General features: G+C 47.0%; 1 protein-coding gene across 2 annotated transcripts in view; it reads right to left on the minus strand.

Annotated features, from left to right (window-relative positions):
• Positions 1–964: 964 nt before the first annotated feature.
• Adamts17 (ADAM metallopeptidase with thrombospondin type 1 motif 17) overlaps positions 965–20,283 on the minus strand; it is a 307,470-nt gene continuing 288,151 nt past the window's right edge. The window contains exons 23-25 of one of the 2 annotated variants that reach the window (XM_040730601.1): positions 5,040–5,217; positions 3,567–3,777; positions 965–2,285 (exon numbers count right to left, since the gene is read on the minus strand). In XM_040730601.1, the coding sequence (XP_040586535.1) occupies positions 3,611–3,777; positions 5,040–5,217 (345 nt within the window). In that variant the 3' untranslated portion in view covers positions 965–2,285; positions 3,567–3,610. Of the gene's footprint in view, positions 2,286–3,198; positions 3,778–5,039; positions 5,218–20,283 lie in introns of those variants that run through there. The other variant, XM_005083951.4, reaches the window with a different exon arrangement.

The raw sequence follows: 20,283 nt of genomic DNA on the forward strand, positions 1-20,283 counted from the left end.
TAGAGAGGGCAGGCACTCAATCTGACAGTGGTGTTCTGGTGCTAGGGCCTCTGGGAGGTGGTCAGGAATAGACAGGGTCATGGGGCAAAGCTGTGTCCTGGCAGCTTCATAAGAAGAAGGAACAGGGCCCCAGGGAAACACACAAGCTCGCTCTTTCCTCACCGGCTGATGCTCTCTGCTGCCTTGGGACTTTGCCAGCAGGGAAGTCATTATCTTGACCTTGGGCCTTTTGAACCATGGTCCAAAATAAACTTTTCTTTATAAAGTTACCTGCCTTGGGCATTTACAATAGCTGGGTAGACCCAGCTGGGGGGTGGAGGGGTCACGATGACTTCGAAAAGCTTTCTGGTAAGCAAATTGTCCTTATTTGGTGCACATTTTGGATGCTCTTCCAAAATGTCCTCAGTTGGTCTACACAACCTGAAACTAGAAAGTCACTGGTGACCCCACTGAGATGGAATACTTGTCTCTCACCCCAGCTGTGACACCCTTGCCTCCAAGCAGGCCCAGGCAGGCTCCACATGGCTGTCCCAGTTGTGGAGACATGGTGTCTGTGCTCTGTCCCTGTCCTCACAGCCGCTGGTAGGGCTGGCAGCGGAGAGTGGGGCAGGAGGCAGGTTGCTGGGGGAAGTGAGAACCTACTATGGCGTGGTGAGGATCCGTGCTCCCTAACACCGTCATTCACTCCAGTACACTAGCCAGTGGCTGCTTCTCATCGGCAGTGCCAGGCCTTGGCATTGTCCAGCAGGGAGGAGGCCTGAGGCTGACGAATTTATTAGCGTTTCCTTGGGGAGATGCAGGCCCCTACCAGCATTGTATTTACTAGTGATCTCTGTGGCCACAGTTCCCCACAACCCTGTCTCAGGAACACCTGGCTACTGCCGCAGCAGGGAAGGGCTCCGGCCCCTCCATCAGCCCCAAAGGACTGGCTTTTGTCTTCGACTTTCCAGAGAGCTTAAAACCATTGTGGAAAAACATTTTATTACACATATTCGACTTGCTTCCAATGAAATGATGTATTTTTCATGTACGATGGCATCCAATGTTTTTCATCTTTTGTTTTCTTTCATAACCAGCACCCCAAAGTAAAACAAAACAAGACAGAACCCACGGGCACAGTACTGAATGTAAGTTAACTAGTGGGAAATACATACATTAGACTTTAAAGTGAAAAAAGAGAGAAGAGCAAAGGAGAGGCTGCCACTCAGCCTCCTTTCCTGTGCTCTGATCCATCGAGCCACAGACAACAGCCAGTGGCTTGTCTTGCACCAGTACGAATAGCACCATGAGATTGTGAGACGCTAGTGACACATCTGTGTAACCACGAAGGTACAGTACGTGAGTGACAGGGAGGGTCTAACACAGAAACATCACCGTTGAGACCCCAGAGCTTTGATGGCTCTGGGCACAACAGAAGGAAAGCGTCATGGTGGAGTTCAGAGCGACAAGGCCAGCGTTTGCTCAGAAAGGGCATGCGTGGGGGGGGGCTCAACATTAATGGGGACAGATGGCAGTGGGGCATCAGAGGCACGAGGGACAGTCACACCTATGGGAAACTGTGCGGCTTCCCGAGCTGGCTATGCTGGCGGTCTCACTGCTTTCTGGCTCCAAACTATGAATGTCTTTGGGTAAATTAACAGATGTTGGGCTGAAGGAAAGTTGACAGCACCTCTTCCTCCACTCCCCCCAAAACTCCCTGGAATCTGCGGCTTTTAGAAACAGGTTGGGGAGTCTGCTGGTGATCAGAAGTGAGTGGGGGAGCAGTGTTTAGCACCTCACTGGGGGGGGGGTGACCCAGGGGGTTACTTCACCCTGACAGTCTCTTAGAGCACCTAAGGAGGTTTATCAACACTCCTTTTCAGTTCAAGTGGAATCAAGCTCCCTGCCACCCCTACCACGTCTCTGTGATGGGCTAGTAAAATAAAAAACAAAAACAAACATCCCTATACTAAAATAGAAACAGCACCAATAAGTCAAAAAGTACTTGGAGATGATCCCATGGAAACTGGCCCAAGAGCTTCTATCTGACACCAGGAGAAGATGGGTCTCAAGGTAGTTCCAAACATAAGCACCCAAGAAGACCCACCAAGATGTGAAGCCAAGCCAGTCTCCTGCAGCAGCCAGGAGACTAGCAGCTGGTCCACCACTCTTGGAGAGGTCAGTCTGGTTACTTCTCTGTGCTTCTGGAGACAGAAAAGTTCTGTGGTGAAAGTGAAGGCGTGGGGATGGAAGAGAGGACCTTCTCCATCTTTCCATGTCACGTCGGGATGGGTCAGTGATGACAGCTGTGAACAATGAAGGTACCAGCCATGAGATCTTGGTTAGAGGAAGGCTTGATGGCTGTGCAGCAATTTCAATCAGGCGGTATTCCTCCAAAAGTTCTGGCACACCTGCCTTGTGCCCAGATACCGAAGTCAACCCTTATGCTGCAGAACCCAGGACTGACTGATGTGTGTCCTCAGATGTCCTGAACATCATCCTAACTTCAGAAGAAAGGCCACCCGCAATGGGAAGCTACTTGGCCAAGATGCGGAACATATATAATGTGCAAAGCCTTATGGAGTGCTGGCCAAGTGGACATGCGTGGAGGCAGAGTGGGAGCTGGCACACCCCTGAGGAAGCTAAGGGTGCCTTTACGTCAGGAAGCAACCCTGTGCACCATGTGCACACGCCCCTTTTCATAGCACCTTGAGGAAAGGCTTCTCTGTTTCCCTGTGGGGTACACCGCTGAGTGGCTTCCCAAATCCAGCTCTTGAGGGATGCTCCCCACCCTGCCATATGTGGGGTGCGGAACTATGTGGCACTGGTATTCTTGTTGGCCTGTTCAGATTTAAACTCTCAGGGGCAAGATTTCTAAGGTAAAGACTAGGAGTTTGAGACTGTATGTTTTTGAGATGGGCAGAGGCAAAGCCTTAATTCTTGTGCTCAGGCAAGGCAGCAAAGCCCTCTTCCAGAGAAGCCACTGTAGAGGCTGGTCAACCAGCACATTGCTCAATTTCAGGTTAGAGCCCCTCCTAATGTGATATCTCATTTCCAGGATATTTCCACAAAGTTCCATCAAGCCTGAGGAATTCAAATGTTAACAGGAAGCCAGGGCAGAAGCACTAACACTCTTGTTTAAGTGTTCTCTCTCTCTCTCTCTCTCTCTCTCTCTCTCTCTCTCTCTCTCTCTCTCTCTCTCTCTCTCTCTCTCTCTGTCTCTCTCTCTGTCTCTCTCTCTGTCTCTCTCTCTGTCTCTCTCTCTCTCTGTCTCTCTCTCTCTCTCTGTCTCTCTCTCTCTCAATAATTATCTGCCAGAGGCGTTCCCTTTGAGGTACATAGGATCTTGGAAGTTAAAATTGTTTTGTGACTCTTGTGTAGTTTTTCCTTAGAAAGCCATCCAGTGGCCGTTAACAATATATTATGTTCAAAAGACAAATGGCCATGTCAAGTCCACTCTCTAGCTCTATGCAACTGGAATCTCGAGGCAGCCTTATTGTGGGAGCAGAGGAGTGCTTTGGGGGTCCTGGCTGCGGGGCTGGTGTGCTTTGGGTAGGTGAGGGCTCTTCATTCACTCACTGCCAGACCTCGGATCTTGAGGCAGAGCTTTGAGCAAGCACTGTGCTGTGCGTCATGAGCTTGGTGGAGAGGGCGGCTGGCGCATCTTATCTGCATAGAAGTCCCTACAGGTCTGGCAGCAGCGCTGGTACCACCGCATGTCCTGGCAGAGGTTCTTCTCTCGGATGACCCGGCAGTATACTGTCCACTGGTCTCGTGTACATTTGTAGGTCAGGGCAGCTAAGAGGACAGCGGAAAGAACACGTGAGTGCCCAGAGGGTTAAGGCCGTGGTTAAAGACACAGAAGCCACTCATGGTTATATCACTCTCTCTTACCTTCAAGTACGTATTAGCTTTGCATAAATTCATGGGCAGCTGGGGCTATACAGACGCTACTTTCTCCTACAGATCTACCTCTGCATCCAACCCCTGCCTGAGGTACTCCTGCTGCCTTTTCAGAGCAGGAGACATCAGACACCTTGCTCCTGGGCTTGAAGGAACTGGCTTGTGATAGACCCATACTGCTTCTGATGGCATTTATAAAACACAGTGACATGGAGCAATGGACATTAAAAAACCCACAAAAATGCAAAGTGGAAGGATAAACAAATACCTCACATTTCTTTCAGGGTCTCAGTCCTCTATAGAGAAAGCCTTACCAAGTAGACTCATGCTGGCAACAGACATGGGTGTTCTCTCTATGAGCTCAGCAGCTCCCTGACTCAGATAGAAGCTGCTTGGAGAACTCTCTCTGGCAGCTAAGGGGCTCTGGGTAGTGTGGTGTCGAATGCTGTTAACCTAACATGACCTTGGATCACTCAGAGGGCAAGCCTCTGGGCATGTCCATCAGGAATTACCTAGAGTGGGTTAAAGGAGGTTGGCAGTCCCATCCTGAGAGTGGAGAGGGGGTACCGTTCCATAGCCTGATGGCTTGGAATGAATTAAAAAGGAGAAAGGTGAGCACAGCGTTCATCTCTCTCTGCTTTCTGACTGTGGACACAATATGTCCATTTGTCTCAACGTCGGGCTACCATAACCTCCTCATGACAGTGGGTTAAAACATAGACCGACAAGCCCTTCCGTAAGTCTCTTTTGTATTCTGCTAAGGCATTAGATGGTCCTCATGTTATCCCACCTCTGGCTGGACTACTGGTGTGCAAGCAGTCTTGTTCTGAGCACCGAGACCCAAACTGCTTACACAAGGACTGTAACCTCTCCATCCTGTCTGTGTGTAGACCCATCATGGCACAGAGGATGCCGTGCAGATATCCTGGTGAATCTTTCCAGAAAGGAGTACGACTCTTCACCCTCCTCACATACAGGGGTCAAGGTTCAGGCTGTCCTCTTGTGTTGGCAGAAGGCTGAGTGGGATGCTCCAAGGATGCTGTGGGTGACGGCCAAGCACCTCTGGACCTTCTTTAGCCCTAGCAGATATTGGCCCCTCTACTGTTCCAAGGAGGGGACAGTGGCACCCAGAAGCCAGGGTCAGGGGAGGTACTCACCAAGGCGAGGGGAGGTGATGGTGTTCACATTAATCTTGTCATTGCAAACCTCCTGGTGGCACTGTCTGTAGGCTGCTGGCTTTGAGAGGGTGGGGCACTCACTGCCATGGCGTCCAGTTACCTTATGCATGCACTGAACCACACGGGACTGGAGCCCCTTCCCGCACGTGGATGAACACTGCCAGAGACAAAGACAGCCTGAGCCGAGGGTGTATGAGGTGGCCCTACCATAAAGCTGCTCCCGGGCATGTCATTCCCAAGTGTCTACAGTATCTGCAAGTCAAGGATGCTCACTGCCTGTTAGAAGAGTTGCTTCAAGAAGGCATGCTTATGCCTCCCGGAAGTGTACACTGAATCCCTAGCCCCCAGTGGCTGGGGCAGGCAGTTGAGGCTTTGGCCAATGGTTAATCTTCATTGGCAACTTGATAGGATTCAGAATCACCATGGACACAAACCTTTGGGCATCCCTGTGAAGTAATAATGACCAGGTTGGGAAGAGATGCAAAGAGCCACCCTTAATGTGGGTGGTACCATGGCATGGACCCAGAGGTCCTGGATTGAATGTGCTGAGCACCAGTATTTGTTATATACCGCTTCCTGACTGTGGAACCGACTACCTTAAGCTCCTGTCTTTCCCACCACGAAGGATTGCACCTAAAACCTTAAATATGGAGTTGTCCAGTGTTTTGTCACAGCGATGTCACTTATACAGAGGTGATTAGGCAAGGTAATGAGGGCAGGACACCCAGGATGAGTTAGTGACTTTATAGGAAGAAAAACGACTAGAATGTTCTCACCACAAGATGGCTCCCTTGCAAACCAGGGGACCTCAGCCCCAAGTGTTGGTGACACTGGCATAAACACAACAGCTCTCCCAGTCTTTACAAGCATAGCCCAGCACGGAAGTATGAGCAAGATGAGATGCTTGGTAATCACAGTGCCCTTAGCTGCGTCTACCACCCACGACATTTTTGGTGGTTAGAGTACAATCCTACTTAGGAAAGCATTGTCAGCATCTCCTGTCTGCGGCCTCTCAGGGCTGCATGAGGAGTCCGTGTGCAGTGCCCTTGGCCCTCAGGGTTTGTGAATGTGTACTCCATGTTGTGCAAGGACTAGGTTTCCTAAGCCCCTTCCCTGTTAAGTGGCACATGGTCCTCTCCCCCAATCTGGCTCCAGGACCTTCCATTTCCCCACTAAGGTGGTCTCCCCCCAAGTAAAGAATGACAGCCATGTGCACACCTTGTTCATCCGGTGTCCCCAGGGCCCCCACTTCTCTGATATATGGGGTCCTGAGAACACTCTGCAAAACTTTAAGACAGCCCAGGCTGCACAGCAGCCCAGCTGGAGCTAATAACAGTGCCTGGGGTGGGGAGAGAAAGGGACTGTCCTTAAGATGCTGTGTGTGCGGAGAGAGCCAGGTGCTATTCTGACCGGTGTTTCCTATGTCCCCCTGGAGTAGGTGGAGGGCCTTACTGGGAGGTTCTGGGGAGTCACAGGCTCAGTGCAGGCATCGGTTCACCATTTTACCCATTGTTAACTCCCTTTCAGAGAGACTTGTGGGAGCCGGCGGGCGGGGGGGGGCACGGTGGCTTTGCCTTCCTGTCTAACAAGCAGGATCTCGCTGGTATTTTTCACTTTACAGTGTAAACAGTCAAGGGAAGGCTGCTTGGAAAGATCCGCAATCTTCAAATCACTAAAGAGGTGGGAAAGTACAGGCAGCTCCCCTCTGGGCCCCCCAGCATGTTCAAACCGGCCCAGGCTCTCTCCCTGACATGCAAGGCTGGCCCTAAGCCTGGCTTCATGCCCAGTTCTGCATCCGAGATACACCCACCGGAGGGTTCCGGCTGCCTGGAGAACTCATCCCGGCATCACCAGGGCAGATTTCTAGGTGCTAACCTTAACCTCAGGAGTTAGCACTGGGTTTATGGATGTCTGAGGGCTACTGACGCCTTACGAGGAGGTTCCCACTAGCAGGGAGGCCTCAAACATGGGGCAGGTGCTAGAGCAATGGGGATTTTAGGGGTGTCTTGCAGGAAGCTAGGATCGGCTGCAGGGGTAACCCGGGAAACTTTTTAAAAACTTGCTGTCTCAACCCCCACAAAGAAATGTATCAGGGAAGGCCAGGGACATCGCCGTTTTGTTTTTAAGTTCTCCAGGTGGTTGCAGTGGGTATCTGGTACTGAAAGCCCCTGACTCAACCTGCGTTTCTGTGCTCTGTAGAAAATGCAAAGGAATCTTCCCATGAAGCCATCATGCATTTCTATCCAACTAAGCAGAATTAAGCCAAAATGACATCCAGCTGCAGCCCGGACTGCTGAGTTTATGTATAGCTGACAGGTGTTCTCAGACGGAAGCAGTGATGACTCCCCATTAAAATAACGTTTAATGTTTTGGTAAGAATTAAACTGCTCAGAGTTCAGGGGCAGTGAGGCATGCTTTCAAATATTTCATAGCCAAAGTACTGTTTGGGAAAACGCCACTCATCTGAATAACTTCAACCAAGGTTCGTTATGGGTCTTATGAAAGATGGCCCAGAGGTTAAAAAAAAAAGCTATCCCTAGAGACAGGATTTCACAATTGCGAATATAGAGGGGCGGCATAAAATGTATTAGGACCACTTATCGAAGTAATTACACCTACAGAATCCACTTGAATAAGGTTAGAGGCAGAAAGGTAGTGGCACTGGTCAGAGTCTCACCAAGAAGTTACACGGCCACACCATGTGGTATAAAGCCATGCCAATACAATGCCACTCTGATTTGGAGCCATCCCATCAGGCCATGGAGAGTCAAAGTCACACCAGCCAATGCAAATGTATGGGACAGTTTGGGCCAGGATGTTCTGGGAGAGCGTCCCATTCAGAAAGTAGTTTCCCAGTGTCTGGGCAGATGATGGAGCAGATAACACAAATATCCCACTGTGATACACAGAACTGCTCAATTTAAAAATTCTAGAGAAAGAAAATAGCTTATGTCTAAATCCAGATGCCTACTACACAGGTTTAAATCATTAAATTAGGGCCAGTGAGATGGCTCAGCAGGTAAAGATGCTTGTTGCTAAGACCAAGGAGAGAACTAAGGTTCTCCACATGTGTGCCTTAGTATCCCATACTGAGGGCTTCTTGGGAAATAAGAAATAATGGAGGATTCCCACGGATGATCATCGGGTGTCCCTTCCACACTGGCTGCATTTTGGTTTGGGCCTGCCCCCTAAGTGTCACTATACACAATGTGTGCTATACACAGTCTTGTGGAAAGGTGGTTGGGTGCAGTTGGTGGGGGATGCGCCTGTTGGTACCCGCAGGAGTCTGGGATGTCACGGGCCTCGATAAACATTAGAACTGTTATTACTAAACGGCAAAGCTGAGGATAAAGCAAGCTGGCTGTGAGGCTGCAGGAGGAAGAGCAGGAGGCCGTCCTCGTCCTTAGTTCCCTCCTTAGTTCCCTCCGGCTGTGGCACTGTCACTGGGATCTAGTTCACGGCTGACCTGGCAGCCAGATCTCCAGGAGCACAATTAGGGACCACTTTGGCAGGAAGGGGCTGCTTTTGCATGGCACCTTTCTGGGACCCCAGGCTCAAGTTACAGACAACAGAGACATGCTGTGAATTCCATTCTGGGGTCTTCCCTGGGGCCCCGGGCTTAATTAAACAGTGAGGAGACTTGAGTGTCTCCTGATAGCATCGGATTGAGCCTTGCTGGGAAGCCATTTTTCAGGGTTTTACAGTCTTAGCAAACACATCTATAAAAACAGAGCCGGTCTTGTTTGAAGATCTCCCAAGGCTGCCCCCCTCCGCCCCGCCCCCTTCTTTAAAGTGGCTCATTCCATCAGCATTTAATGTGAGTCCCCGAGACTCACTAAATTGAGACAGAAGTAAACCAGCCATAAATTCAGCAAGGAAAGCTCCTTGTCAGGCTAAGTAAAGGAAGCTCTCCTCCCTGTCCCTTTGGGAGCAAAGACCTATAAAACACTTTGTATTCTGCCTGGTGACCATGCAGCCCCAGCATCCTTCTGTGGCCTTTCCCTGGGCTGGGAGGGAGAATCAAAGACACCCAAGGCAGAGGTGCCACGGTGGAAAACAGTAGTGGTATAAAGAGTTTATGGGCTGAACCATGGTTCAGCGGTAGAGGAAGAGAGAGACCTGGCTTTCATCCTCAACCACGGCATCCTGCCACCACTCCAACAAAAGTCAGGGTGGAGACCCAGGAAGCAACAAGGGAGATTAAACTTGGATTTTTCTCATAGGCTTTTCAAAATCAGACTACAAAGTGACTAGGAAAGAGATTTCTCTCTGGGTAGAGAAATCCAGGCAAACAGGAGGAAACAGGTTGTTGGAGCCCCCCCCCGCCGTGCGATGCTGTGCAGCAGCAACATTGCTTGGCGTCTTTCAAATAACAGTGACTATAATAGCTATTAACATCAGGACCTGCCTGTGGACGGTGCACTGGCTCAGGGATGCTCTAGTTCTCACACTAATAGCCACTTGGTCAGGGCAGTGCTTGGAGCACAGTAGGTGTTCATCCTTAGGAGATGAGGTGCCGGCCTTCCAGAGGCAGAGTGTGAGCCTTGAGCCTTATGATGCCATGGCGTGGCCATCCCCAGCAGGGAGAAGACAGCAACCCCCGCCCCCCCCCAAGAGATTCTGCCCCACGACACCCTCCTGGCAGGAAGGGACTGTCTCCTGTTCTTAGCTGTAAGGAATTGTAAACACTAAATTCTAGGGGGATGTTTTCAGGATTTAACTTTAAAAATGCTGTAAGAATCTTGTGAGTGGAAGGTGTCCCCTGGGAACTCACTTGGGGGTAGAGGAGTTCAGGTCAGGCTGCCCTGCTTGTCCTGGGACTGAGGCAGGGGGGAGCTCAGCCGGAAGCTGCTCCTAAGCCTCTTGAGGGAATCTGAAAGCCGGCCTGCTCATTGTTAAGGCCATGGCACTCCAACCCTCATCACCCTGTCAAGAGCACAGGAAAGTGTCCAACAGCTCCATGCCCTGGGGGCATCCTGACCACAATGCTTGTGCGAGCATAACAGTGTGGGCACCCCCTTCTTCCTCCTTCACTCACTGCTTGTACTGACTAGTCTTATGTCAACTTGATGTGTGACCTAGAGTTATCTGAAGGGAGGGAGCCCTAATTGAGAAAATGTCAACATAAGATCCTGTCCATTGCGGGTGGTCCCGGGTTCTATAAGAAAGCAGGCTGAGCAAGCCATGAGGAGCAAGCCAGTAAGCAGCACTCCTCCATGGCCTCTGCATCAGCTCCTGCCTCCAGGTCCCTGCCCTGCATGAATTCCTGTCCTGACTCCCCTTGGATGATGAACTGTGACATGGAAGTGTAAGCCACATGAACCCTTTCCTCCCTGACTTGCTTTTTTGGTCATGATGCTTCGTAGCAGTAGAAGAAACCCTAACTAAGACACTAAGATGTGAGCTCATGGATATTATCTGCATGGTGTACTTTCTGTGCTGCCATTTCCTGTGGTGATATACTATTTATGATTTATTAAAGCTTGCCTGAAGATTCAGAAAGCAAGGCCAGCAGCAAGCCATAGAAGCCAGGCACACACCTTCAATCCCAGCAGCCAGAAGTTAGGAGGTGGTGGTACACACCTTTAATCTCAGGACTCAGGGTTAAAAGGTTGGCAGATCCTGTGAGTTCAAGGCCACCCAGATCTACACAAGACTGATCCAGTTCTACAGAGAAACAGCTCACACAAAGATGATCTCATCATCTGGGATCACACGCCTTTAATCCCAGCACTAGGGAGGTATATAAGACAGGAGCAAGGTCTCAGTATCAGGCATTCATTCTGCAGCCACATTGAGGATAGGAAGACATTGAAGTCTCAGGATTCTTCAGCCTCGAGGAGGAGAGGTTAGAGTCTGAGGTTTTGTGGAGCCAGGCTCACCTTTCAGTCTGAGGTAGAGTGAGAGCTAGGGCCCAGCTGCTTTGCTTTTCTGAGCTTCAGCTTGAAGTTTGAACCCCAATATCAGTCTCTGGGTCCTTTTATTTATCATATTACGTCTTCCATCTCACAGATAAGAGGAGGCCAACAACAACTCATTTCTCCCAGTTGATGGACATTTGTGATCTTGAATAGGAGACATTTCGATTTTAGATTAGCAGTCATACTGACACTTCTGTTTTAAGTGTCCCACAGCTCCAGGGTTAAAGACATAGGCTTGGCATTTAATGGTGTGCAATGAGTTATTTGAACTGTGTTCTAGAAAGTTCAACTGTATCCTTAGAGGAGAGCTGTGGCAGGTCAGAGCTAACAGAAACTGTCTAGCCATTCTTTTTATTTATTTTTTCTTTTCTTTTTGTTTTGTTTTTTTGTTTTTTTTTTGTTTTGGTTTTTCGAGACAGGGTTTCTCTGTATTGTTTTGGAGGCTGTCCTGAAACTCGCTCTGTAGACCAGGCTGGCCTTGAACTCACAGAGATCCGCCTGCCTCTGCCTCCCGAGTGCTGGGATTAAAGGCGTGCGCCATCAACGCCCGGCTCTGTCTAACCATTCTTACCTTTGCTAATGTTGTTAAGCGTTACCTATTTGGAGAAGCTGAGTCATAAAAATGACATTCCTAAAAAGTTCATTATGAAAGAATCAGGAAAATAATGTTTCCAGTATTTCCACGGAATGTGTCTATGGTTTAAAGTTTATTTTGATATTGAAGGATCTTCTATTCAAAAATTAATAAATTTTAAGACACAAGTATCACAGGGATAAACTGCAAAAGATAATTGAAAGATAAAAGTTAATGGTCAATCACTTTATAAATGATCAAATTCTTTAATTTGCTCAGAATCACGTTTGTAGTCATGCTAAGTATTTACATAATTTATTTGCAGGGACAAGGTTGGAGAGAAAGAGCAATTTATAGCTCCCACTTTATAGTCTTCTGTATATGTTGTAAAGTTAAGCCCGAGGCAAGCAACTGAAAATAAACGTAAAGCTTGTTTAGAGAAAATAATTTTCAAAATCAGGCATATTAAAATACAGAGCCTAAGAGGCCACTTGACAGCCCTCAAACCCCCAGAGAGTTTGGATATGGCATTTAAAGTGTTTAATGGGAGGGAGAGGCAGGAGACCATGGATCCCAAGATAGAAATACCAGCTTCTGGCAGCCACCCTGAAGCCTCCAAAGAAGACAGGGCACCAGTGGATTCTACGTGGAGCCTGTCACTAGGCAAAGCACGTCCCTTTACCTCAGCCTGCATAAGCTGTAAGCAGGAGGGTCACTGCAGGCTGATTGCCTCCTTTTGCCTTCAAGTTCCTCCTCCACAGGGAAATCTCTCAGATCTTCTAGCCTGGCAGCCAAAGTCTGATGCTAACCTGGGCTCCTGCCCCCAAACACCTCCATCATGATCGCCACAAAGAAGCACAGGTTAACTATCCGGATTAGTGGGTAAGTCCTTGCCATTTTTAATTGATATGGGAACTACTAGATCCATCACTCCGGTAAAACCTATCCTTACCTGAGTCTCCCCCCGCCCCTTTTTGAGACAGGGTTTCTCTGTGTAGCCCTGGTCATCCTGGAACTAGCTGTGTAGACCAGGTTGGTCTTGAACTCACAGAGATTCGCCTGCTTCTGCCTTCAGAGTGCTAGAATTAAAGGTATGTGCCACCATTGCCCATTATCTGAGTCTTTTGAATAAAATCACTTGGAATCTGAGGCTCAGTTACCTGCCCCAGGTACCTACCTACACTTGGTTTCAAATGTAAAAGTCAGGCCTTGCACCTTCCTGGAGCTAATAGGCTCCTTCAGTGAGATAGGAGGACTCACAATTAATTAGATTTCAATAAAAAAGCAGACTCAGAACTACCGTGCGGCTGTTACTGGCTTTAAAGATTACTTTTTACTATTCTTTATGCTCCAATGATAATTAGGAGAAAGAACTTGCTTTTTAATGATAACTCTCAGTAATCAAGCCCCTATGCCCATGTACATGACTGACTATTTCCCTATGGAAGGAAAGGTAAAGTTTTAAATATTAAGATGGCTGGATGTTTCCAGAATGGAAAGAAAGAAAGAAAAATAGGCTTATATAAGTTGTGAAGGTCTGAGGAAGTGATTTAAGGTATGTGAAAATGAAACGTAAAGATGATACACCCAATACTAAAACTTGTTCAAAGTTTAACATATTAACTGATGGAGTGCTAAGAAGTTAATCTCATCTCGGTAACAGTTAACAAGCACTGGCTAAAAGCTAAAGCTTTTTCAAAAATAATTAAAATTATCATTGTCACGGGCTCAAAAATTTTTCCTTTGTTTTCTTAAAATATAGACTTAAAAAGTGCTTCTCACTGTGCGGAAATGGCTCTGTCCTTCCATACCCATCCTCCTCTTACGCTGGACGTGTGAGGATGATAGGACTGAGGAAGGAGTATCCACTTCCGTGCCAGAGCCAGCTTTCGGGTGCCAGGAAATTTCTGTCTTATTACACATGAGTCTTTGCGTTTGTACTGATAACTTCTCAGGCTTTATTTGTTCACTGTGGCTCAACACATGAATCTGCTTGAACTGTTTGCAGACACTTATTAATTGCTTTCTCCACAACAAGGACTTCAGCAGGTTAAAACGCAGTCCTACTAATATATCTAAAACTTTTATCTCTTTTTATCAACTTAAAACATTTCGTGTAAGCTTAAGGGAGTCAAGGATTGGGCCCTCCCACCCCCGTCCCAGCTCAGATGGGCTCTGGCTCCCTTGTCTGGTAAGTACACTTCTTGGTCACTGGGAGTGCCAAAGCTTAAGCTCTCTCACCTACTGCCTATCCCTGAGGGTGTGTTGGGTGAAGTCTGTCTTCCGGACATTCCAAACAGTGCAGGCCTAGAAGTTTCCAATATCAGTTTAAAATAGACACCCTCACCCAAGCTCCTTAACTTTACTGTCTGTCCATAGTTTGCTGTGTAACCAATCCTTCTGTGTATTGTGTGAACATATGTCTCTGACTGGTTTAATAAACAAACTGACTGGCCAATAGATGAACAGGATACAGTTAGGTGGGAGAGCCAAACTGAGAATGAATGAGATGAGGAAGGGCAGAGCCAGAGGAGTCACCAGCCAGATGGAAAATGAGTTGGACATACAAAATGAAGTAAAAGCCATGAATTGTGAGAGCTAGTTAGTAATAAGCCTGAGCTATTGGCTGAGCATTTGTAATTAATATTAATATTAAGCCTCTGAGTGATTATGTGACAGGAAAACTCTGCCTACAAATGGCACCCAACATGAGACCACGTACATCCACATAAAGCCTGAGAAAGCTTAAAGAAAAAAGAGGTTCTAAACACACAGAAATGGAGGCAGATGCCACTTTCTGGTCTTGTGTCTCTCATACCTACTGTTGTACAGAGACACATCTCCTGGCAACTGCTAGCATGCCATGAGCTAAGCCACATGGTGGGTTCTTGCAGTCTCTCACATGGGCTGTGGTACAGCGAGGTAGGTGTCTCCCAGCCTGGAGCTGCATGGTGGGTTTAGGGTTTTTGCTCATGCAGACAGAAAAAGTTGAAGATATACATCAAAGACAGATTCAGATGAAAACAAACAAACAAACCTCTAAATGGGTTACAGTGTGTTTAATATATATATATATTACTATATATATATATTAATGTATATATAGGCTTGGGAGAGAAAAGAAAAAGGGTAGAAATAAAATCCTTAAAAAGGGAATAGAATAATTAAAAAATGTAGTAAGTCACATAAAGATGGGATATACACAGGGAATCTGGAGGTCCCATTTATTAACTGTTGATCTTAGTGTCTGTGCTACTGGAGTTATGTTCAGGAAGTGGTCTCCTATACTAATTCGTTCAAGGGTACCTCCCACTTTCTCTTCGAACAGGTTCAGTGTGGCTGGATTTATGTTGAGGTCTTTGATCCATTTGGATTTAAGTTTTGTGCATGGCGATGGACATGGATCTATCTGCAGTCTTCTACATGCCAGCCTCCAGTTATGCCAGAACCATTTGTTGAAGATGCTTTCTTTTTTTCCATTGTATAATTTTAGCTTCTTTGTCAAAGATCAGGTGTTCATACGTGTATGGGTTAATGTCGGGGTGTTCAGTTAGATTCCTTTGGTCTGTCTACCTTTGTGCCAATACAAGCTGTTTTCAGGACTATAGCTCTGTAATACAGCTTGAAGTCAGGGATGGTGATGCCTCCGGATTGTTGCCTTGTTGAACAGGGTTGTCTTGGCTATCCTGGTCTTTTGTTTTTCCATATGAAATTGAGAATTGTTCTTTCAAGGTCTGTGAAGAACTGTGCTGGGATTTTAATGGGGATTGCATTAAATCTGTATATTGCTTTCAATGGCTGTGTGGAAAGCATGGGACTGATCCAGACCCCCTGAATGTGGGTGTCAGTGAGGAGGCCTAGGTAATCTATGGGGCCTTGGGTAGTAGATCAGTGTTTATCCCTGGCATACAAATAGACTTTGAGTGCCCATCCCACAATGAGGGATGCTCTCTCAGCCTGGACTCTTGTGGGAGGGTCTAGGCCCTACCCTAGATGAAATGACAGACTCTGGAGATCCACTATGGAGGGCCTCACTCTACCTGGGGATCGGAGTGCGGATTGGGTGAGGGTCTGGGGGGCCTGGTGGGGAGGAGAGGAGGGAGAGGGAGGTGGGATTGACATGTGAAACAAGTTTGTTTCTAACTTAAGGAAAAAAAGGAAAAGAAAAACAAAACAACAACAACAACAACAACAAAAAAGATGGGATATACATAGAGAATCTGAATCCTGTATGTTATTTTGTTGTCTTTGAATTTTTTGGCTGCTAAAAGACACTGGATTATAAAATCTGCTAGATTCAACCAACCTATATATTTTAAATATATCTTGACCTCAAAAGATGTGTTACTTTGGGTGAGAGGTTATATTTTTATTTCCACCGGAAATGAGAAGCTGTGGATTCATTCTGGGTTAAGGAAAATCAGGTTTGATCGAGAAAGACCTCCCTCCTCCCTGAAAATCCTGGCTACAAACATAAAGAAATAAACCTAAAAGAACTACAAGACATGTGATGTATATTTTACCTGCTCAAACACATAACAAAAAAAAATCATCTTTGGCTGACTTGTGTTCAATGTATAGTCTATGCTTGTATTAACATAGATATATGTGGTACCTTTAAAAGTTTATGCATTTTCAGAACAGGGGGATCAGACATTGATGGGAACAAATGGCTCAGGTGATCCAGCATCCAGATTCAAGGCTGATGGCTGAGATGATAAAACCTCACAAATTATTCCAGCTAAGACCTAGCAATTACCCTGATTTTCTCAAGGTTCCCTCAAAGATTACCAGTGCCCCCAGACAACAGGAAGCATTCTGGAGAAATCAATGCCAACATTCCCCAAATATTGGTTATGGATGTTTGTTATCATTTAAGGGGGGTTGTTTATAAGTTGTTATTGGTAATGGTCAGGAAAAATGCTAAGCAAAGGAGATTAGATTCAAGGATCTCTTTCTGAAAAGAAAAATGGGGGATATGGAAATGATAGGATAAAAGGGTAGATTATTGAATCTACTTTAAGAACAACTATTAATCTTAAATATTATACATTGGTATGGACTTTGGTTTATTGATATAGATTTAAAGTTAATTTTGTTATGCTATATGTATGTTCCTATTCTGGCTTAAGGTATTGTGTTTACGCAGCTCATTTAGAAATGTAACATATAGTTAAAATACAGATTGTCTTCTGTAGTAATCAAACGTACAGTCATGTTAGGTATGTTTTCAAGGTTAAACAGATGTAGTTAGACGGTCTTCAAACACTTCAAAGACCTATGGAATAAGGCATTTTATGTTTAATGACCCAAGGCTTTTATGGCAGCAAGACATGTCTGCTCCTGGCAGCACCGGTGATGGTGGGCATCTAAGAAATTCTGTATGGATTTTGTTTTCTTTATGGCAAAAGCTAGCCACATGGGCAATGAAACCGCCTTTGCTTCAATTGCAGATGGTTACTGTCCAAACTGGACCAACAGAACACAAGAAAGGTGACTGCTGAACTTTTCCAAGACAAGGAAGGAGAGTTCTTCAAGATTCCCTGCTTCACAGGAGAGTCTGTCAGATATGCTAGGCCTATAGGCCAGAGTTGGATGCTCCAATGTTGCAAAGGAACTTAGGGTGACTGTCTAGGTAGCCTGATGGCCTGTCATTAGGTGACATTGCATCCTTCTGGAGTCTTTGATGGAGTTGAAGACTAGATAGTTATAGTTTTCCTTAATTATTATGGAAGGTAAATTAGTTATAAAACTTTGGAGTCATGAAGATAAGGAAATAATAGAATATTTTCTTTATTTTGTCAAATACAAATGGACTGGATATTGTAACTGTAATTTTTACTAAATAATTTTTTGTTGTATGTAATTTCACTATGTTACAGTTAAAACCTTCCTTTCTAATTAGACAAAAGGGGGAAAAGCTGTGGGATAATCCTCTGTATACACTGTGTGAACATATGTCACTGCAATTGTTTAATAAACAGGCTGACTGGCCAGTAGCTGAACAGGATACAGTTAGGTGGGAGAGCCAAACTGAGAAAGAATGAGGTGAGGAAGGACAGAGTCAGAGGAGTCACCAGCCAGATGGAAACCGAGCCAGACATACAAAATGGCATAGAGGTAAAAGCCATGAGCCTGGGGCAGCACACAGACTAACAGAAATGGGTTAAGTTATAAGAGCTAGTTAGCAACAAACCTGAGCTATTGGCTGAGCATTTGTAATTAATACTAAGCCTCTGCGTGATTATTTGAGAGCAGCTGTGGGACAGGAAAGCTTTACCTCCAATAGTCTGTGTCTTATCACAGCAAATACCCATCATGCAACATCCAGGAGTCAACCTTGGCCCTAAGGCAGCTCCCTAGCCAGCTCATCTCATTAACCTTGCTGGCCCTCCAAAACTGGCAAGCCCTCCACTGGCAGCCAATAAAAGAGTATCATGCCTCTTCCTCAGTGAAGAATGTTGCTACTATGTGAATCAGCCTGGACAAGTAGAAGAGTGGAATACAGATTTTCCAGAGCTGACTCGCAAATCATGGCCTCCAGGGGCCAACTCTGTGTGTGGCTCTCCTTTTGGTCTCCCTTGTATGGAGCCCCTGGATCCTTTAGCTCCTTGGCCTACTGGTACCAACTCTTCTTGTGATAATGACTGCTCCCCGTCTCTTCAGGTTCTCTTGGGAAAGAATTGGTGAAACAACCCCAAGGTCAGTGAACCAGATGCTTCTCACAGTTTCTCCAGGTCTCCTACAGTAGCTTGCCTGTCTGACTCCTCACCTGTGGCTGGTGTCCCAGCCTTCCTAAGAACCCCTTCCTTCCCTGCATGTCCCCAGTTAGCCAGAAGTAGTAAGATGACTACAGTCGTCCCTCACTATCAACGAAAGGCTGGAACATTATGTTCAAAGTGGGCCACTAAAATAGCAGCGCTGCTGACAATGTCATAAATGACAGCCTGGGCTCAGCTCTGGGTGGACTCTGACTAGGCAAACAGAAGGGTTACCATCTAAACTCGGCATTCCTCAGAAATCTTGGGAAGCAGGTTTCTGTTTGTCAGAAAAAGCCATTACTTCCCTTACCCACCTTAGCCAACTACCTTGGGCAATGGGGCATCTAGTCCCCTATTAACTCAAGCAAACACGCCGCAGATCAAAGCCCCCACACTAGCTCCCAGGCTGTTGTGGCCCATGGTCCCTGCCCCCACTACTCTAGTTTCCATACTGTCCCGGCTTGCACACCTCCCGCCGCTACAAAATACCTTCTTGAAACTGGCAAGGCTTTACCTGCCTTCTGGTCTCGCTGCACAGCCTGGCAGTTTTGATTCCCCAATAACCCTTGCTATTTGCTCCCTCACCCCCCAGTTGTCTAGTTTGGTGCTTTCACTGAACTCTTGTGTACATGCAGACGCTAACCCTTAGGACAGCATCCTCAGGTATGTGGTTTCTCCTATCCATCACCTCCCTGGATGGGCTCACTTTTCTCACAGCCCTTGGGTGGAAGTGACCTAAGATTGCATGGGTGGGAAGAGACGCCTTCTGAGAGCCCCAGTTACAGCCTCCTCTCAGGGCTGGCTGTGCAGGCATTGCCTCCCACCAATTATGGGGTCCCACTGCTATGAGGAAGACGAGGGTGGCCCAGAGTGCAAGTCTTCTCATTCCCATCTAGGTTGCTTGCTTACTCGTGACAGGAAAATAGTTCACAGCAATTGGTTTGAAAACGTAGCAGACTCCATGGGCAAAACAGCAACACTCCTTGCCAAGTGGGATGGCAGAGAGGACACTGAAGTCCTGAAACAGGTCCAGTCTGAACAATAAAATAAAAAAAACCCATGGGGAAGTTCCATCCCACAGTGCCCACATTCATTGTTCCAATCACCTGAAGAGTGAGGTCAGGGGCTCCATGGGGAGTTGTATTTATCTTTCTTTCCCAAAGTAGCCAGACAGGGAAAATCATGGGCACATTTCTACCTGAATGGGGGCTGTTCCCAGTCCCTAACCCCAGTGATGGCAGCATCAGAGAAGGTGGTTGAGTAGACAGCTTTGAGGGTGGCTCTTGAATGACTCTACGCTCCTTCAACTCCACCTTGTTCCCGGCACATCCTGCGTACACATGCATACTTGCAATTCAGTATCTCTAGGTTCTGATCTGCATGCAGAGCAACCTTCTGCGAGACCTGGCTTGATGCATGGAGTTAAATCGCTGTAAGGCCATGGGCTGGTGGTGCTCTGGCCAGGCCTGCTGTGGCTGGGGTAGGGTGGCTAACTCTGGCACAAAGGTACTCAGCCTGTACAGTGGCCAAGATCTGGGGAGGTCATTATAGTCTGTGGTTCCTCATTCTTAATGCCAGGGACAACTGAGCAAGCTGGTTATGTCAAGGTGGGCACCGTGCTCCCGCCACAAGTTGCCCTGAAAAGCCAAGAAACGTTCACTCACCAAGGCACAACTAGGAGAGAGAATGCCTCTTGAGACAGGTGGGTAAGGACCTGCAAGTTTGAGGGATATTGTGCTAACATCCTCAGGCAGCGGGGGACCTAAGAGTAACAGAAAAGGGAGCCCTGTGACCAGTGACCTTGCAGAGCTGTACAGCTCTCCAGGATCTTTTCTTATTGCTAATCATCTTTGGCACTTTGCTACTCTTTGTACCAGAAATTCAAAGTCTTTAAGAAAACAAAAGTGCCTACTCTGGACTCAAAACCAGAAGGGCTGGGCTGAGAAATTGAAGCCTTGGGTGTGTAG

This window comes from Mesocricetus auratus, unplaced genomic scaffold, assembly GCF_017639785.1.
Source record: "Mesocricetus auratus isolate SY011 unplaced genomic scaffold, BCM_Maur_2.0 Super-Scaffold_4256, whole genome shotgun sequence".
NCBI lineage: Eukaryota > Metazoa > Chordata > Mammalia > Rodentia > Cricetidae > Mesocricetus > Mesocricetus auratus.